At 40.2% G+C, this 12,904-nt stretch overlaps 1 protein-coding gene across 1 annotated transcript in view; it reads right to left on the reverse strand.

Moving 5' to 3' along the window:
• The window catches only part of LOC126335918 (Down syndrome cell adhesion molecule-like protein Dscam2), a 166,539-nt gene extending 153,932 nt beyond the window's left edge, over nucleotides 1-12,607 (reverse strand). The window contains exons 1-5 of the mRNA XM_049999391.1: nucleotides 12,523-12,607; nucleotides 12,093-12,377; nucleotides 5,825-5,993; nucleotides 3,931-4,055; nucleotides 3,368-3,793 (exon numbers count right to left, since the gene is read on the reverse strand). Of these exons, the coding sequence (XP_049855348.1) occupies nucleotides 3,368-3,793; nucleotides 3,931-4,055; nucleotides 5,825-5,993; nucleotides 12,093-12,377; nucleotides 12,523-12,607 (1,090 nt within the window). The remainder of the gene's footprint in view (nucleotides 1-3,367; nucleotides 3,794-3,930; nucleotides 4,056-5,824; nucleotides 5,994-12,092; nucleotides 12,378-12,522) is intronic.
• Nucleotides 12,608-12,904: the final 297 nt, after the last annotated feature.

Consider the following 12,904-nt stretch of genomic DNA (forward strand, 5'->3'; position numbering starts at 1 on the left):
GAGCACCGGCGGCGAACTTTGCGCCGCCGTGAAGCCTCAGCGGCTCTTAAAGCGCTACTGGTGGCAGAGAGGGCTCTTGAGCACAGGGCTCGGTAATGCGGCTGTACGAATCTATAACCGAACCTTCGCAGCCACCCTGGCTGCAGTCCTCGCTCAAGGCCTACGATAAGAAGCAGAGGTACAAACCCCGGCGACCGCTCTTGCACCTACGGAGAAGAGCGTAACGTTGCCTACCCCTGCAACCGCCCCAGAAACGCCGCTGGAGAAGGGCGCTAGGAAGACATCCATCGCAACAACGCCAACGGCAAAGACACCGAAAGCCACTGGGATGACTAGCGCCAAGGCAGAAGAAAGGAAGGCATCACTGCTGGCCGGTGTGGCCGAGCGGTTCTAGGCGCTACAGTCTGGAACAGCGCGACCGATAGGGTCGCAGGTTCGAATCCTGCCTCGGGCATGGATGTGTGTGATGTCCTTAGGTTAGGTTAGGTTCAAGTAGTTCTAAGTTCTAGGGGACTGATGACCTCAGAAGTTTAGTCCCATAGTGCTCAGAGCCAATTTTTGAAGCTAGCATTCTCCGCTACAGCGCGAGGGAACCTTCTGTAGCTTTACGAAGAATCAGCAGTGCAGCTCGTCGAGCAAGCAGAACTGCCCGACGATAAACTGCAGTTAAATTGCTCCATGTGGTAAACAGTAGACGTCACAGTACAGTGTCGCCCTTCAATTTCAGACCGATGCTGCGCCAAGTTACCAACGATACGGTGCAAAAGAAGGCTCAACGCACCGCACTGTGCAGCCGCACTGGACTGTGTTACTATAACGACCTCTGGTTCCGGCGTGGTATCGATGCATGATGCCCGTTACTAACAAACTTACCAGTGCATGATACGTCACAGGCAGCAAGAAATCCGCTACTGTTATTACTACCCGACCTGACTATTGCAGAGCTTTTACTCCTATTCGCTCTTGGCTTGGCACTATTTTTCCTCTGCCCTTCAGACAGCTACTCTTCGTTCACCCAATCTATATCCAGATGAACTTGTACTAATTTTAAATCACAACCAGATGCACGCAAACATCGCAGTACCCACAAACTCTGAAGAAATCAATTACTGAACACTAATCCCTATGCAGAATGGCAGTAGATCTATTGTGTTGGGAATCATGCCGGTGTGGGCGTGGAGGGGCTCTAATCCTTATTCAAAGAAAAAAGTTTGTAGGGGGGCAGGCATGAATGCAGACTGCAGTATGGAGCATTTTTAATATTTTAGAAGACGAATGGCGATTTATATTTAGCTACAAACTAATTCCAATTTCGATCTGCAGAGCTGAATTGTACTGACTTCTAAACCATTTTATTGATAGAAAAACAACTGACTACACAATTTTTTTCTGTTCCCTGAGAGCAAGGAGCGGGTGGGGGAGGGGGAGATTGTCGCCCATTCCCCTGGGTATGAGCGCCATTGGCATCACGGGGTCTGATAATCAGCGCTTGAGCGACTCATTGCATACCTGTAGAAACTTCTACTTCTCTCTCGCAGAATTGAGGCATTACAAAGGCTAGAGACGGCGTTACACGGCATTAGCGTGATGCCTCCTGGCAATAAAAGATTGTCCGGTCTGCCAATTAAGTGTACATATCATTCAACATTAAAGTACATTGTCTTGCTAATTTGATATTCGTATTTAACACAGGGTACAAGGCTTTTAGTTTCATTGTATCCCTTATCATAATGTACAGTATGTCTCTCTTCAACAGTTTTCGATTACCATTTGAAAGTAACCCATTCCATTTAAAAATAGAAACGTGGCTCGCTCAGTATCTCAGTAGAGTGAAAAGTGTTACTAGTGTTTCATCATCTACCAAAGTACTCGTCCCTTTACCTACTACCTCATTGCTTCAGTACGTTAAAACGGTGATGGAATGTTAAGTAAGCTATGACACGAGAGGCACCCTGCTACTTGCGTAGAAACATCTCCAGTCTTTCTTCTTTCTTTCTTTCTTTCTCTTATGCCATTGTCCTGCAGTTTTCGCAGGGTCGGCATTGTTACAGTCGAATTTGGCATGGTTAATTTAAAGGAGTGGCCGTATGTCCTTCTTGCCGCCACCTCACACCCTCTGGGATGGAACCAGTTTACCCCAGCTGTCTGCATCAAGTGTAATCCATGAAATAGTTGGAACGTGTTGCAAATGTTTGCGAGTGATGTAACTGAGGTGGGAGGTGGGGACCAGCCCGGTATTCACCTAGTAGGATGTGGAAAACCGCCTAAAAACCACATCTAGGCTGACAGCCACGCCGGCCCACGTCGTTAATCTGTCAGGCGGATTCAATCCAGAGCCGGCGCGCCTGCTCGAGTCCAGGAAGCAGCGCATTAGCGCTCTCGGATAATCTGGCGGGGTGTAGAGATATCTCCAGTCAATATGGAAGTTTGAGTGAGAATGTGAAGCATTCATTGTTTTATCATTCATCACAAACTGAAGCGCTATGAATTTAAAGAATACATATGTTACAGTTGCTCAGTTGAAAAGTGGGAATACAAATTACAGATCTCTTTACTGGTCAGTAACATAAAAGGAAATTATGAATTCGACTTTGGCCAGGAAATCAGACAACAGTGCAAAGGTTGCCGATTAATTTTCGTGGTACGAGAGAAGCGCATTGTAGAGCCATCTTTTTAGAAGCAATGAATAGAAAAACTTAATTTTGTAAATATGTCATAGTAGCAATTAACTGTTCAATTGAAGCTGCTCGTTCTTAGCATTTTATTTTACCGAACTAGCATTAGGCGTTGCCCCGAATCAGCGGTATCTGTATCGCACAAAAGACAATAGTAGTATCTTATGCATATGAGATTTTTCAGTTCACTGTAAAATGAATTATCTTTCCTGTAATGTTCTCTAGCCTAGGCCAATGACAATATTTCGTAAAATTCATGTAATGATATGAACAAATGATTTGTATTACATATATGTAATCATTATAAGCAATTTCTTACGTAATATTTGCAGTTTTCATTGATAATTCCTAAACTTGCAGATATTACTTCTGGTATACGTCATAGAATATATATAATGCTATTTTTAATTTGTATTATCTCTGTCAGCAGAATAAAGAAATGCGTTGTCACTAAAGAATACTAGCAAGACTTTTGATATCTTTTTCTTTTCTTTTTTAAGATTAGTCTGTATAATCAGATACTACCAGCAAACAGCTTCCGTGGAACAATTCATCATTGCTATGGAACATTTACAATTTCTATAAGCTGCAGGGCACTAAATATACAAATCATTCTTAATTTTGCGATTTTGACAAATATCATCTGATGATATCTGCGTGGAAAGAGATTCAGTACGCACGGTTTTTCTTACCTGAAGTGTTTTTGATCTGGATTATGAAAGTGTGTATCGGGCTGTTTCCATTATAGGGCATTTCCCAGCTTATATTCAGTGACCTGCTTGAAAAATTAATCAAATGCACATTCACTGGAGGCTCTGGATTTTCTTGCACGATCAGCTGGAATTCCATACGATCACTGCCGTACTGGTTACTGGCTAAGCAACCAAACGTAGCAGTGTCGTCCCGCTGAACATGCTTTATTGTCATTTTCGAACGCAGTCCAAAATCTAAATGCTCCTCCTTGATATCTAGTTTTACGTGATTTGGTTGGACTAAGCGGTTTGCTTGGATCCACTGCACTTTTAATGGCTTATCTCCCTCGGCTACGCAGTCCAGAATTGCAGTGCTGTCTTTCTTCGCAGTTACATTACGAAATTCCGAGGAAAATCTTGCTGGTACTGAAACAAAAACATGATATTCCACTTTATAATAGTAATTTGATGATATTTGCTGGTAACTTTCATCATAACATTAACGCTACAGTAAATCAGTGTAACAGTGAAAAATTAAGAAACTTACTCAAAAATTTACTGACCATGTACGGTGATGTAGATTCCCTTGCTCAAACCAAGCCCGATGCCACTACTAGCTTCACAGACATAGTAACCTTTGTCCTCTAGAAGTACATGCTGTATCCATAGGCTCCCATTCTCAAGAACTCTATAAGAGCAGCAACAACGGAAGTGACATTAATAAACGGACATCATTTTGTGAAACATAATAGACAGGAAACAAAAAGAGAGACGTTTTAGAATACATCAGTAATATATCCCCCACAGCCATCATTTTTTGCGAATACCGCCAATTTTCAATTATAAGTAATAGTAATTTACATTTTTTTAAAAAGTTGATGCCTGGAAATAGCACTTAGTCCTCGCTGTTGGTTACTAATATGGGAAATTCACCATTGTTACTGAACCCTTTATTCTCCTGGAGGTACAATGTTTATGTAGTAGGATGCACTGAAAGATCTCTATGAGGTGTGAAAGGTCCTTTTATATAATTTTTCTAGCGCAGGAGGTATACAGTTGCCATTTTTAACATTTTAAACTTTTATACTGGTTTGACTATCTCTGAAGCAAAACTATTTGACTTTATAGTTTACGCTTGCTTTGAAACACTCATCAGTCCCCCAAGATCTCTTATTTCTTTTCCCTCTCCTGCGTACCAACGTCTAGCCTTCATTCATACATCACATCCATTCTTATCTTTTCTTCTTCGTGAAATATATCTTGATTCAGTTATTTCTTCTCTTACGCATTTGCCACTCTTCCCGTCTTTTACTTTATGTATTTGTTTGTTCATCACTTCCACTACTGACGTAAGATTTCACAAATACGGCATTGCCAATTTTTTATTAGAAAAGTACAGTTTCTATACGCTGGGCGCAGCTGCTTTGTATCTACAGTACAATTTTGTAAACATCTCTATGGCAACGCCTCTTCAAACCTCTATCGACGCTTAGTGTTTTCGCCTACAGCATTCGGATTTGTCAGCTGTCAAAAGGTGTGCCAGGTATCAGGCATTTCCTTAAGTTGACTCGACTGTAGGATTGTCTTAGTAGCAAAGAATAACTTCTATGTATTAAAACTTCATCTGTGGTGCGGCATTTTTCACGCAACTCAGTGTTTATGACGTCATATTGGTTGAACCATGAGTCGTACAGTGATATATTTGTGTAGGTACATTCAGCGGCGTATAAGGATACTGTCTGTGAAAGACGTTGCAGATAGAACTTTTACAAACAAATAATAAATGTAAACGTCGTGCATGATGTTGCGGTTCTTCGCGCACCTCAGTGTTTATGACTTCAGATCTCCTGATCTTTGTGTCAGACAATGATATAATTTTGTTCTACATTCAGTGATATATGTGGCTACTGTCTGCAAAATGCGTTGTGAATAGAGTCAATATAAAAGAAATAATAAATTTAAACATAATGCACAATGTGGTTGTTTTGCACACATTTCATTGCTTATTACGTCATATCTAATAAACTATGAACGTTTGGTGGTTCTTACCCCCACAGCTATTGTTTCATGACAGTAGGCACAAGTGCACCAAGTTTGGTTGAATTCAGGTCAGTGATTTAAGAGGATATGTGGAAAACAAATATGTGTAAGAAATTCCCAAAATGGAAGTATTAACCACTGAATGCTTAGAAAGAGCATCTTGCACTGATTATTTAATGATTAGCATAAGCTAAATTGATTAATTTTTATGCACATGCTCTTTTAAATGACACGGCGAATGTTAAAAACACCAATGTTTTGTATAAATGTGCTCAGAAGGTCCCCTTTTTATGAACTATCTCCTGATAATTTTACAAAAACTACGTTTATATCATATATTTCACCTGTTACTGAAACTATAGTTAAGAGCCGTAGAATAAAATACTACTATTTTCTTTTAGTTAATCTTTCACTCACTTGAAATTTTCGGCTCTTTGGATGTTTTGGAATGGAGACCTTGGTACTGGAGACTCCTTCCTCCAGAGAATACTTGGTAAGGGCGACCCGTCCGCTGCACAGTCCACCATGAGGCTGCTCCCTAGCACGACCTCTGTGTCGTTAGGCTCATGCCGCCATGTTGGAGGGACTGCCAGAAACCGAAAGAGGTCAACTCATTATAAAGAAGTAACAACCTGTTCCGTATTACTACAAATGTACTGTAAGTCGTCTGGAAGAAAGTGATTGAATTTATAGGATGTAGAATCTCCCTTTTTGCATATACACTGTTTTTTCTTTTTACCCAATCTCATTTCAGCCCCTCTGTGCCATCGTCAGTGTGTTTTTGTTTATTGATAACTGTAAAAAGTGAACATCTACATCTACATCTACATCTACGTGATTGCTCTCCTATTCACAATAAAGTGCCTGGCAGAGGGTTCAATGAATCACCTTCAAGCTGTCTCTCTACTGTTCAACTCTCGAACGGCACGAAGAAGAAACGAGCACTTAAATTTTTCTGTGGGAGCCTTGATTTCTCTTATTTTATCCTGATGATCATTTCTCTCTGTGTAGCTGTATGCCAACAGAATGTTTTCGCAATCGTAAGAGAAAATTGGCCATTGGAATTTCATGAGAAGATCCCGTCGCAAAGAAAAACGCCTTTGTTTTTATGATAGACACTCCAATTCACGTATAATGTCTGTGACACTACCTCCCCTATTTCACGATGGTACAAAACTAGCTGCCGTTATTTGTACTTTTTCGATGTCATCCGTCAGTCCCACCTGATGCGAATCCCACACCGCACTGCAATACTCCAGAATAGGGCGGACAGGCGTGGTGTAAGCAGTCTCTTTAGTAGACCTGCCGCTCCTTTTACGTGTTCAGCCAATGAATCGCAGTCTCTGGTTTGCTCTACCCACGGTATTATCTATGTGATCGTTCCAATTTAGGTTATTTGTAATTGTAATCTCTAAGTATTTAGTTGAATTTACAGCCTTCAGGTTTGTGTGACTTATCGTGTAATCGAAATTTAGCCGATTTCTTTTAGTACCCATGTGAATAAATTCACACTTTTCCTTATTCAGAGTCAATTGCCACTTTTCGCACAATACAGATATTTTATCTAAGTCTTTTTGCAAGTCTTTTTGATCATTTGATGACTTTACAAGACGGTAAATGACAGCATCATTTGAAAACAATCTAAAACGGCTACTCAGATTGTCTCCTACGTTGTTAACATAGATCAGGAACAATAGAGGACCTATAACACTTCCTTGGGGAAAGCCGGATATTATTTTACTCGATGACTTTCTCTATTACTACGAACTGTGACCTTTCTGTGAGGAAATCACGTATCCAGCCACACATCTGAGGCGATACTCCGTAGGCACGCAGTTTGGTTAGAAGACGCTTGTTAGGTTGTAACTGGTCTAAGATACAAAAAGGCGGAACCCATATCCTATAATTTAACTGTAAACAGGGAAAGAAAGACAAGAGCTGCAGATCTAAAACATGAGCAATGGAATTTGATACTAGAAGTATGTCCTTATTTTGAGAGCGGGAACACGTTTCCTGCTACTGTCTATTCAACTAGACTTTTTTTATATTCCACAGATTTTTAGTACGGTGACATTTTAGGGGAAATTTTTCGTCAGATTTAAAAAAACATCAGATTAAATACATGAGCGCATTTCGTGTGCGTAATTGCTGAAAATGTTATTAGCATTTTTCGCAGCTAGTCATTAAAGTACCTCAGTCTACTTAACAAAACTATGATGAGAGAAAGAAAGGAATCCTGTAAATGTAGACGAACGTTGGACATGATGTGTGGGAGAATTTAACAGAGTTGTTCAGAAGGGAGAATTCTGATTTCATATGTGCGAGCCACATGTTTTAAATCGTCTTCCGGTTTTCTTTGATATCCTTACAGTCATTTGAGGTACACATGATAGCAAAGACCGCTCATGTTGGACACTGTGAAGGACAAAAGATCCGTTTCTGCTGGAATACGTCTATCTGTAGAGGTATAAGATCAAAACCCGCCTGTGTGGTTTAAATACACTTACAGTGTGCCGGGAGGTAACTTTATATTCGGAGCCAAAAAGTAAATGTTGCGTCATGCAAGAAATTATAAATGACTGAGCACTACCACAGATGAAAAAAATATTAGACTGTTCATTGCGACGTCTCGGAATATGGTGATCTGGGATAAAGAAGGAAAAATACAATGTAGACTTTCACAGCCTGTACTGACTTCACTTACAACTTCAGGGCTGATAGGCTGTGATCGAAGCATAAAACTTTCCCCTAACGTTTCATCTCCAACTGCGGGAGACATCCTCAGAGGTAAAGTGGCGAACTACAACCAGAACTCGAGGGAGCGCCGAATATATAGGCAGTGTAGAGGGAACCACAGTCCATCACATGACATCAGCTACGAGATTATCTATGGCAATGCCAACATTCACGACAGAAAGAAACCGATCATTGTTCTTATGGTGCAGCGTTGACACCCAAATTATATCTAATTTAACTCTTACCATGTTTCTGTTAAAATTATTACGATAGTTATAAATCTCAACAGCCTCTCTACACAGGCGCGCATGACAACGCGATGTTTGCGAAATGCCCTGGTCTCACTGAATTTTGTTTCATGATCACCCTCTTGCAAAACATGTTCCGCTACGGACGATTTATCCTTATATCTCAGGCAGCATTTCCTATAGTGTTCAACCAGATTGGCGTTAACACTTTTTTTCACGGTACAAATATAAATCAATTCACAAGTACACCAGGTGTAGCCAAATTATGCCGTACATATTTTGCTGATCCTAAACATTCTTTTATCTGCTTGGTGGATCTGAAGACAGTTTCGACATTATACGTGCTCAACACTTTCCCAATGCGATTTGTAATCTTACTAATGAACGGAAGGAAACTATCCCCTTGGGAGGCCGTTGTTCTTCTTTGATCTTGTTTCTCTTCCTAGGACGAAGTGCTCGATCTATCTCCTTGTTAGAGTAACCATTGTTCTTGAATGTCGACCGCACATGTTCAATCCCATCTTTTACATAAGACGCCTCAAAGATTATGTACGCTTTGTCTGTCAAGGTTTTAATCACACCTCTTTTTTTGTCTGGATTGGTGGCTCTTCTCCTCTGCACCATGTGTCCGTACCACGCCCTTTGTTCAAAGGTCTCCGTAAATAAATTGCCCACAGCGAGACTAAGAGAAGTGACCGTATCAATCCCGTCAGTCTGCTAATAAAAATCATTATAGTTTTGAAAATAAATTCTGGTGAGGCAGTACCCGAATAACTCCTATATTTTCTGGAAAAAAACATCCACTATGCATGAAATAGCTTCACCGGAATCGTGATAAATAAAGGCACAAAATCAAAACTAATGAGGGTATCATCTGGGCTACATGCATTTCTTTTAATTTTTCAATGAAATGATATGAATTTCTGGTATGACTGTCAGTTTCACCAACAAAAGCTTGCAGCAACGAGGTAGACTGCCTATAAAAGACCAGCCAGATAGTACCGGCACGTCGATGATACCCTTCGTGGTATGGGCACACGGTGCAGAGGAGTTGAATACCTTCTTGACACCTCTCAACAGTACCAATCTCAAAATCAAATTTGCTATGGAGACGAAGAGTAATGGCCTACTGAATCTTTTGGGTGTTTCTGTTATCAAGCAAGAGAACGGGACGTTGGTCCGCAACGTATATAGGAAGCCAGGCATGCTGACCATTACCTTCATAATGATTTTAACCACCAAACTCCACAAAAAAGAGGTGTGATTAAAATCTTGGTAATCAGGGTGTACAAAATCTGTGAACCGACTAATTTAAAGATGAGGTTGAGCATAAATGTTCGACGTTCAAGAAGTTTGGTTATTATAACAAGAAGATAGATCAAGCACTTCTTCCTACGGAGATGATCAGAATCGAAGAGGAACAACGGCCGCCCAAGGGCATTGTGAAAGTGTTGAACAAGAATGATGTGGAAAATATATTAAGACCCACCAGGAAGATCAAATAGGGAAAAAATATACGACATCGTTTGGCTACTTCGGGTGTATACAAATCCCTTGTTGTTGTGGACTACTTCATATAGGGAGCACAAAAAGAAGTTTTAACACCTGTCTAGTTGCAACAAGGCGAACTCGTACGGATAAGTCGGTCGTAGCGCATCATGTTCACCAAACGGTGATCACGAAATAAAATTCCGTGAAATCAGTATCACATAGAAAACATAGCATTAGTATTTGCGCCTATGTTAATAAGCTACTCAGATTTATACACGCCGTAATAATTTTAACAGGAAAGAGGAAGATTGAATTAGATAAAATTTGGATGCCAATGTTGCATCCTAAGAATGACAATCGATTACTTTCAATCGAGAGTATTGGCATTACCAGAGACAATCTTGTGGGTGACTTCATGTGATGGACTGTGGTGCCCTCTGCACTGCCTATATATTGGGCTTTCCCGTAAATTCTGTCTACAGTTCGCCGCCTTACCTCTGAAGGTATTTCCCGCAGTCGGAGATGAAAAGTGAGAGAAAAGTTTTATTCATCGACCACAGAATATCAACCTGGAAGCTAAGAAAGAAGTAATCATTAACAAATTAGTTGGATGGGAAGACTACGCTCTGAAATAATATTACGTGTAGTGTTTTGAGTTCACAGAAAGATATGAGAGCCCATCTGAAGCACATGTAGAGTGTTTGTTCTGAATGACCGTTTCTGGAACATAAGGTGTTTAAATGTACCTGCTTATGAGATGGGTAAGTAACTTGTGTTTTTAGAAACATATTTATGTTCAGAAGTAGCAACCAAAAGTATTTTGTCCCGAGTTGCATAGTGAATGTGGCACTGGGGGCAACGAAGAAGTTTCGTAATTGGGAAAACAACCGTAACCACTTTTGTTACAATGAAAGGAAACACCGTCTGGATTACTATGATTATTATTTTGATAAATAAAAATAATAAATCTAATGATCTATGTAGTGTTTTCTTTCAATACGAAGGGTTATTCAAAAGCAAATGTACACATTTCGTGGGTGTAATGCAAGCATCAAAATAAGACTAAAACGTTAAATATAGTTTTGTCTGAAATTGATTCATTTCAGATTTATGCAGTAGAGCAGAAACCATAACTGCAACACAAGCAACACAAAATTAATTCTTCTCAGAAAGCAAACGACGCGAAGGAACCTGAAATTCAACGCAGTTATTTACTGTACATTTACTCCAGGACATGTTCAAAATAATAACCCTGTAGACGAAGACATCGACGTACTACACGTCGGACTGTTGCAAGCTCTATGCATCTCCTTCTGCGCAACGGATCACACCGAAGTCAAGTAAACAAAGGCGTTACTTGCCAAAATCAACTGAGAAGTGTAAAGGAGTGTGCGAAGCAACATCAGTTGATATACAAGCGAACACGAAACGCCAAAAGCCAGTACTGACCCACGATGTAGTGCCTGCCACAAATGACATTATGCATGATAATTCAGAAATAAAGCAGTTTCAAACAAACCATTATTTAACATTTTACTCTTGTTCTGATCCATACGTTACATCCATGAAGTATGTACAGTTACTTTTGAATTACCCTATAGAAAACATTCCAACAGAATGTAAATAAAAGTACTTAAGCTTAGTTACTACAAACAGCGTAGTGCTCATTACCCCATCGCTGAATTTATTTAAAAATCACAATATGTAGTATAACAGTTTTTAAGCATGATGCAAGGAAGGCGTCATTATATTTTAATTTAAAACTATTTTTAATGATTTGATTGACGCTTTTACACTATAACTATAATTGTAAAATGTAAACTTGCATTGACAGAAATGTCACAATTAATAAAATATTCCGGGCTATTGTGCATGTCCCTATATGCGAAGAACATTTTCAAGGGGAATCGTAGCTTCTTTGAGCGTCCGATTCACACCCCGACACACTATCGACAATACAAGCCAGGGTGTGAATCGGACTATCAAAGGAGCTACGATCCCCCTTGAAAATGACCTCCGCAGATGGGAACGAAACATTAGGTTTTAATGTAGCAGCCATTCGATGGCGGCATAATAGTTGACAATATTTTGTTTATTGTGACTCTAACCACAGTTAGTAACCGAAGTACAGTGATATGACTTGATGCGCAAACTAATTTATGTATTTAAAACATGAGCTAGGTACAGCATCAAGCAGGTGTCTGTCTTACCATTCACTACTACTGATACTGTGTAATTAGTGACGGCTGCCGCGTTCGATGCTTGGCAGGTATAGTTTCCAGAATGCTTCACTACGAGTCCGTTGAAGCTCAGAGTGCTTGAGTAATCATCTATAGTCTTTTCGGTGATGCTTTGTCCGTGAGGAATCGCTTTTCCGTCTTTTAGCCAGTGAATTGCCACAGGAAAATCTCCTTTACTGATTATACACGTCAGATGGATTCGCATTCCTCTTTGAAGATTTGGTTTCACCATTATCGGGTCTATCTCTGGAGCTTCTGCAAGAGGAAATACATCAGGCTGGTAACTTTAGTGAGTGTTGCACTTGCTGCACCCTATTAGATATGTTGAAGATTAGAATGCTATGTCACGCTGAGACAAGTATTCTATTGAAATATATTTCACGTTGTACCACACGCTTACCCATAACTTGAACATTCAGTTTCCTCCTGGCGGTGTCCCCATCGGGATTTCTTGCTACGCAGACGTATCCTCCTTCATCATCCATTTTGCGAACGTCGTTTATTACAAGAGTTCCGTTTGGGAACAGGGTTTGACGGTGGGTATCGGTGAGGGGTCTTCCTGAAACAAACAATTTAAATGAGAAGATTTCTAGTGAAAATTTTTCTTCTGGGACGTCAACAGAGCGTTAATAAACCTACAGCTTAGAAGTGCACACTCGTACGAAAATTCACAGAAAAAGTTAAAGAAGCAAACAGGTTCGAATTTTGGAGATATCATGGCACACTGAAAGTGACACTTATGCAGTTCAAATAGCAATAGAAAGCTATACAGAATGCTAATC

Source organism: Schistocerca gregaria, chromosome 2 (assembly GCF_023897955.1).
Source record: "Schistocerca gregaria isolate iqSchGreg1 chromosome 2, iqSchGreg1.2, whole genome shotgun sequence".
NCBI classification, from domain to species: Eukaryota; Metazoa; Arthropoda; class Insecta; order Orthoptera; family Acrididae; genus Schistocerca; species Schistocerca gregaria.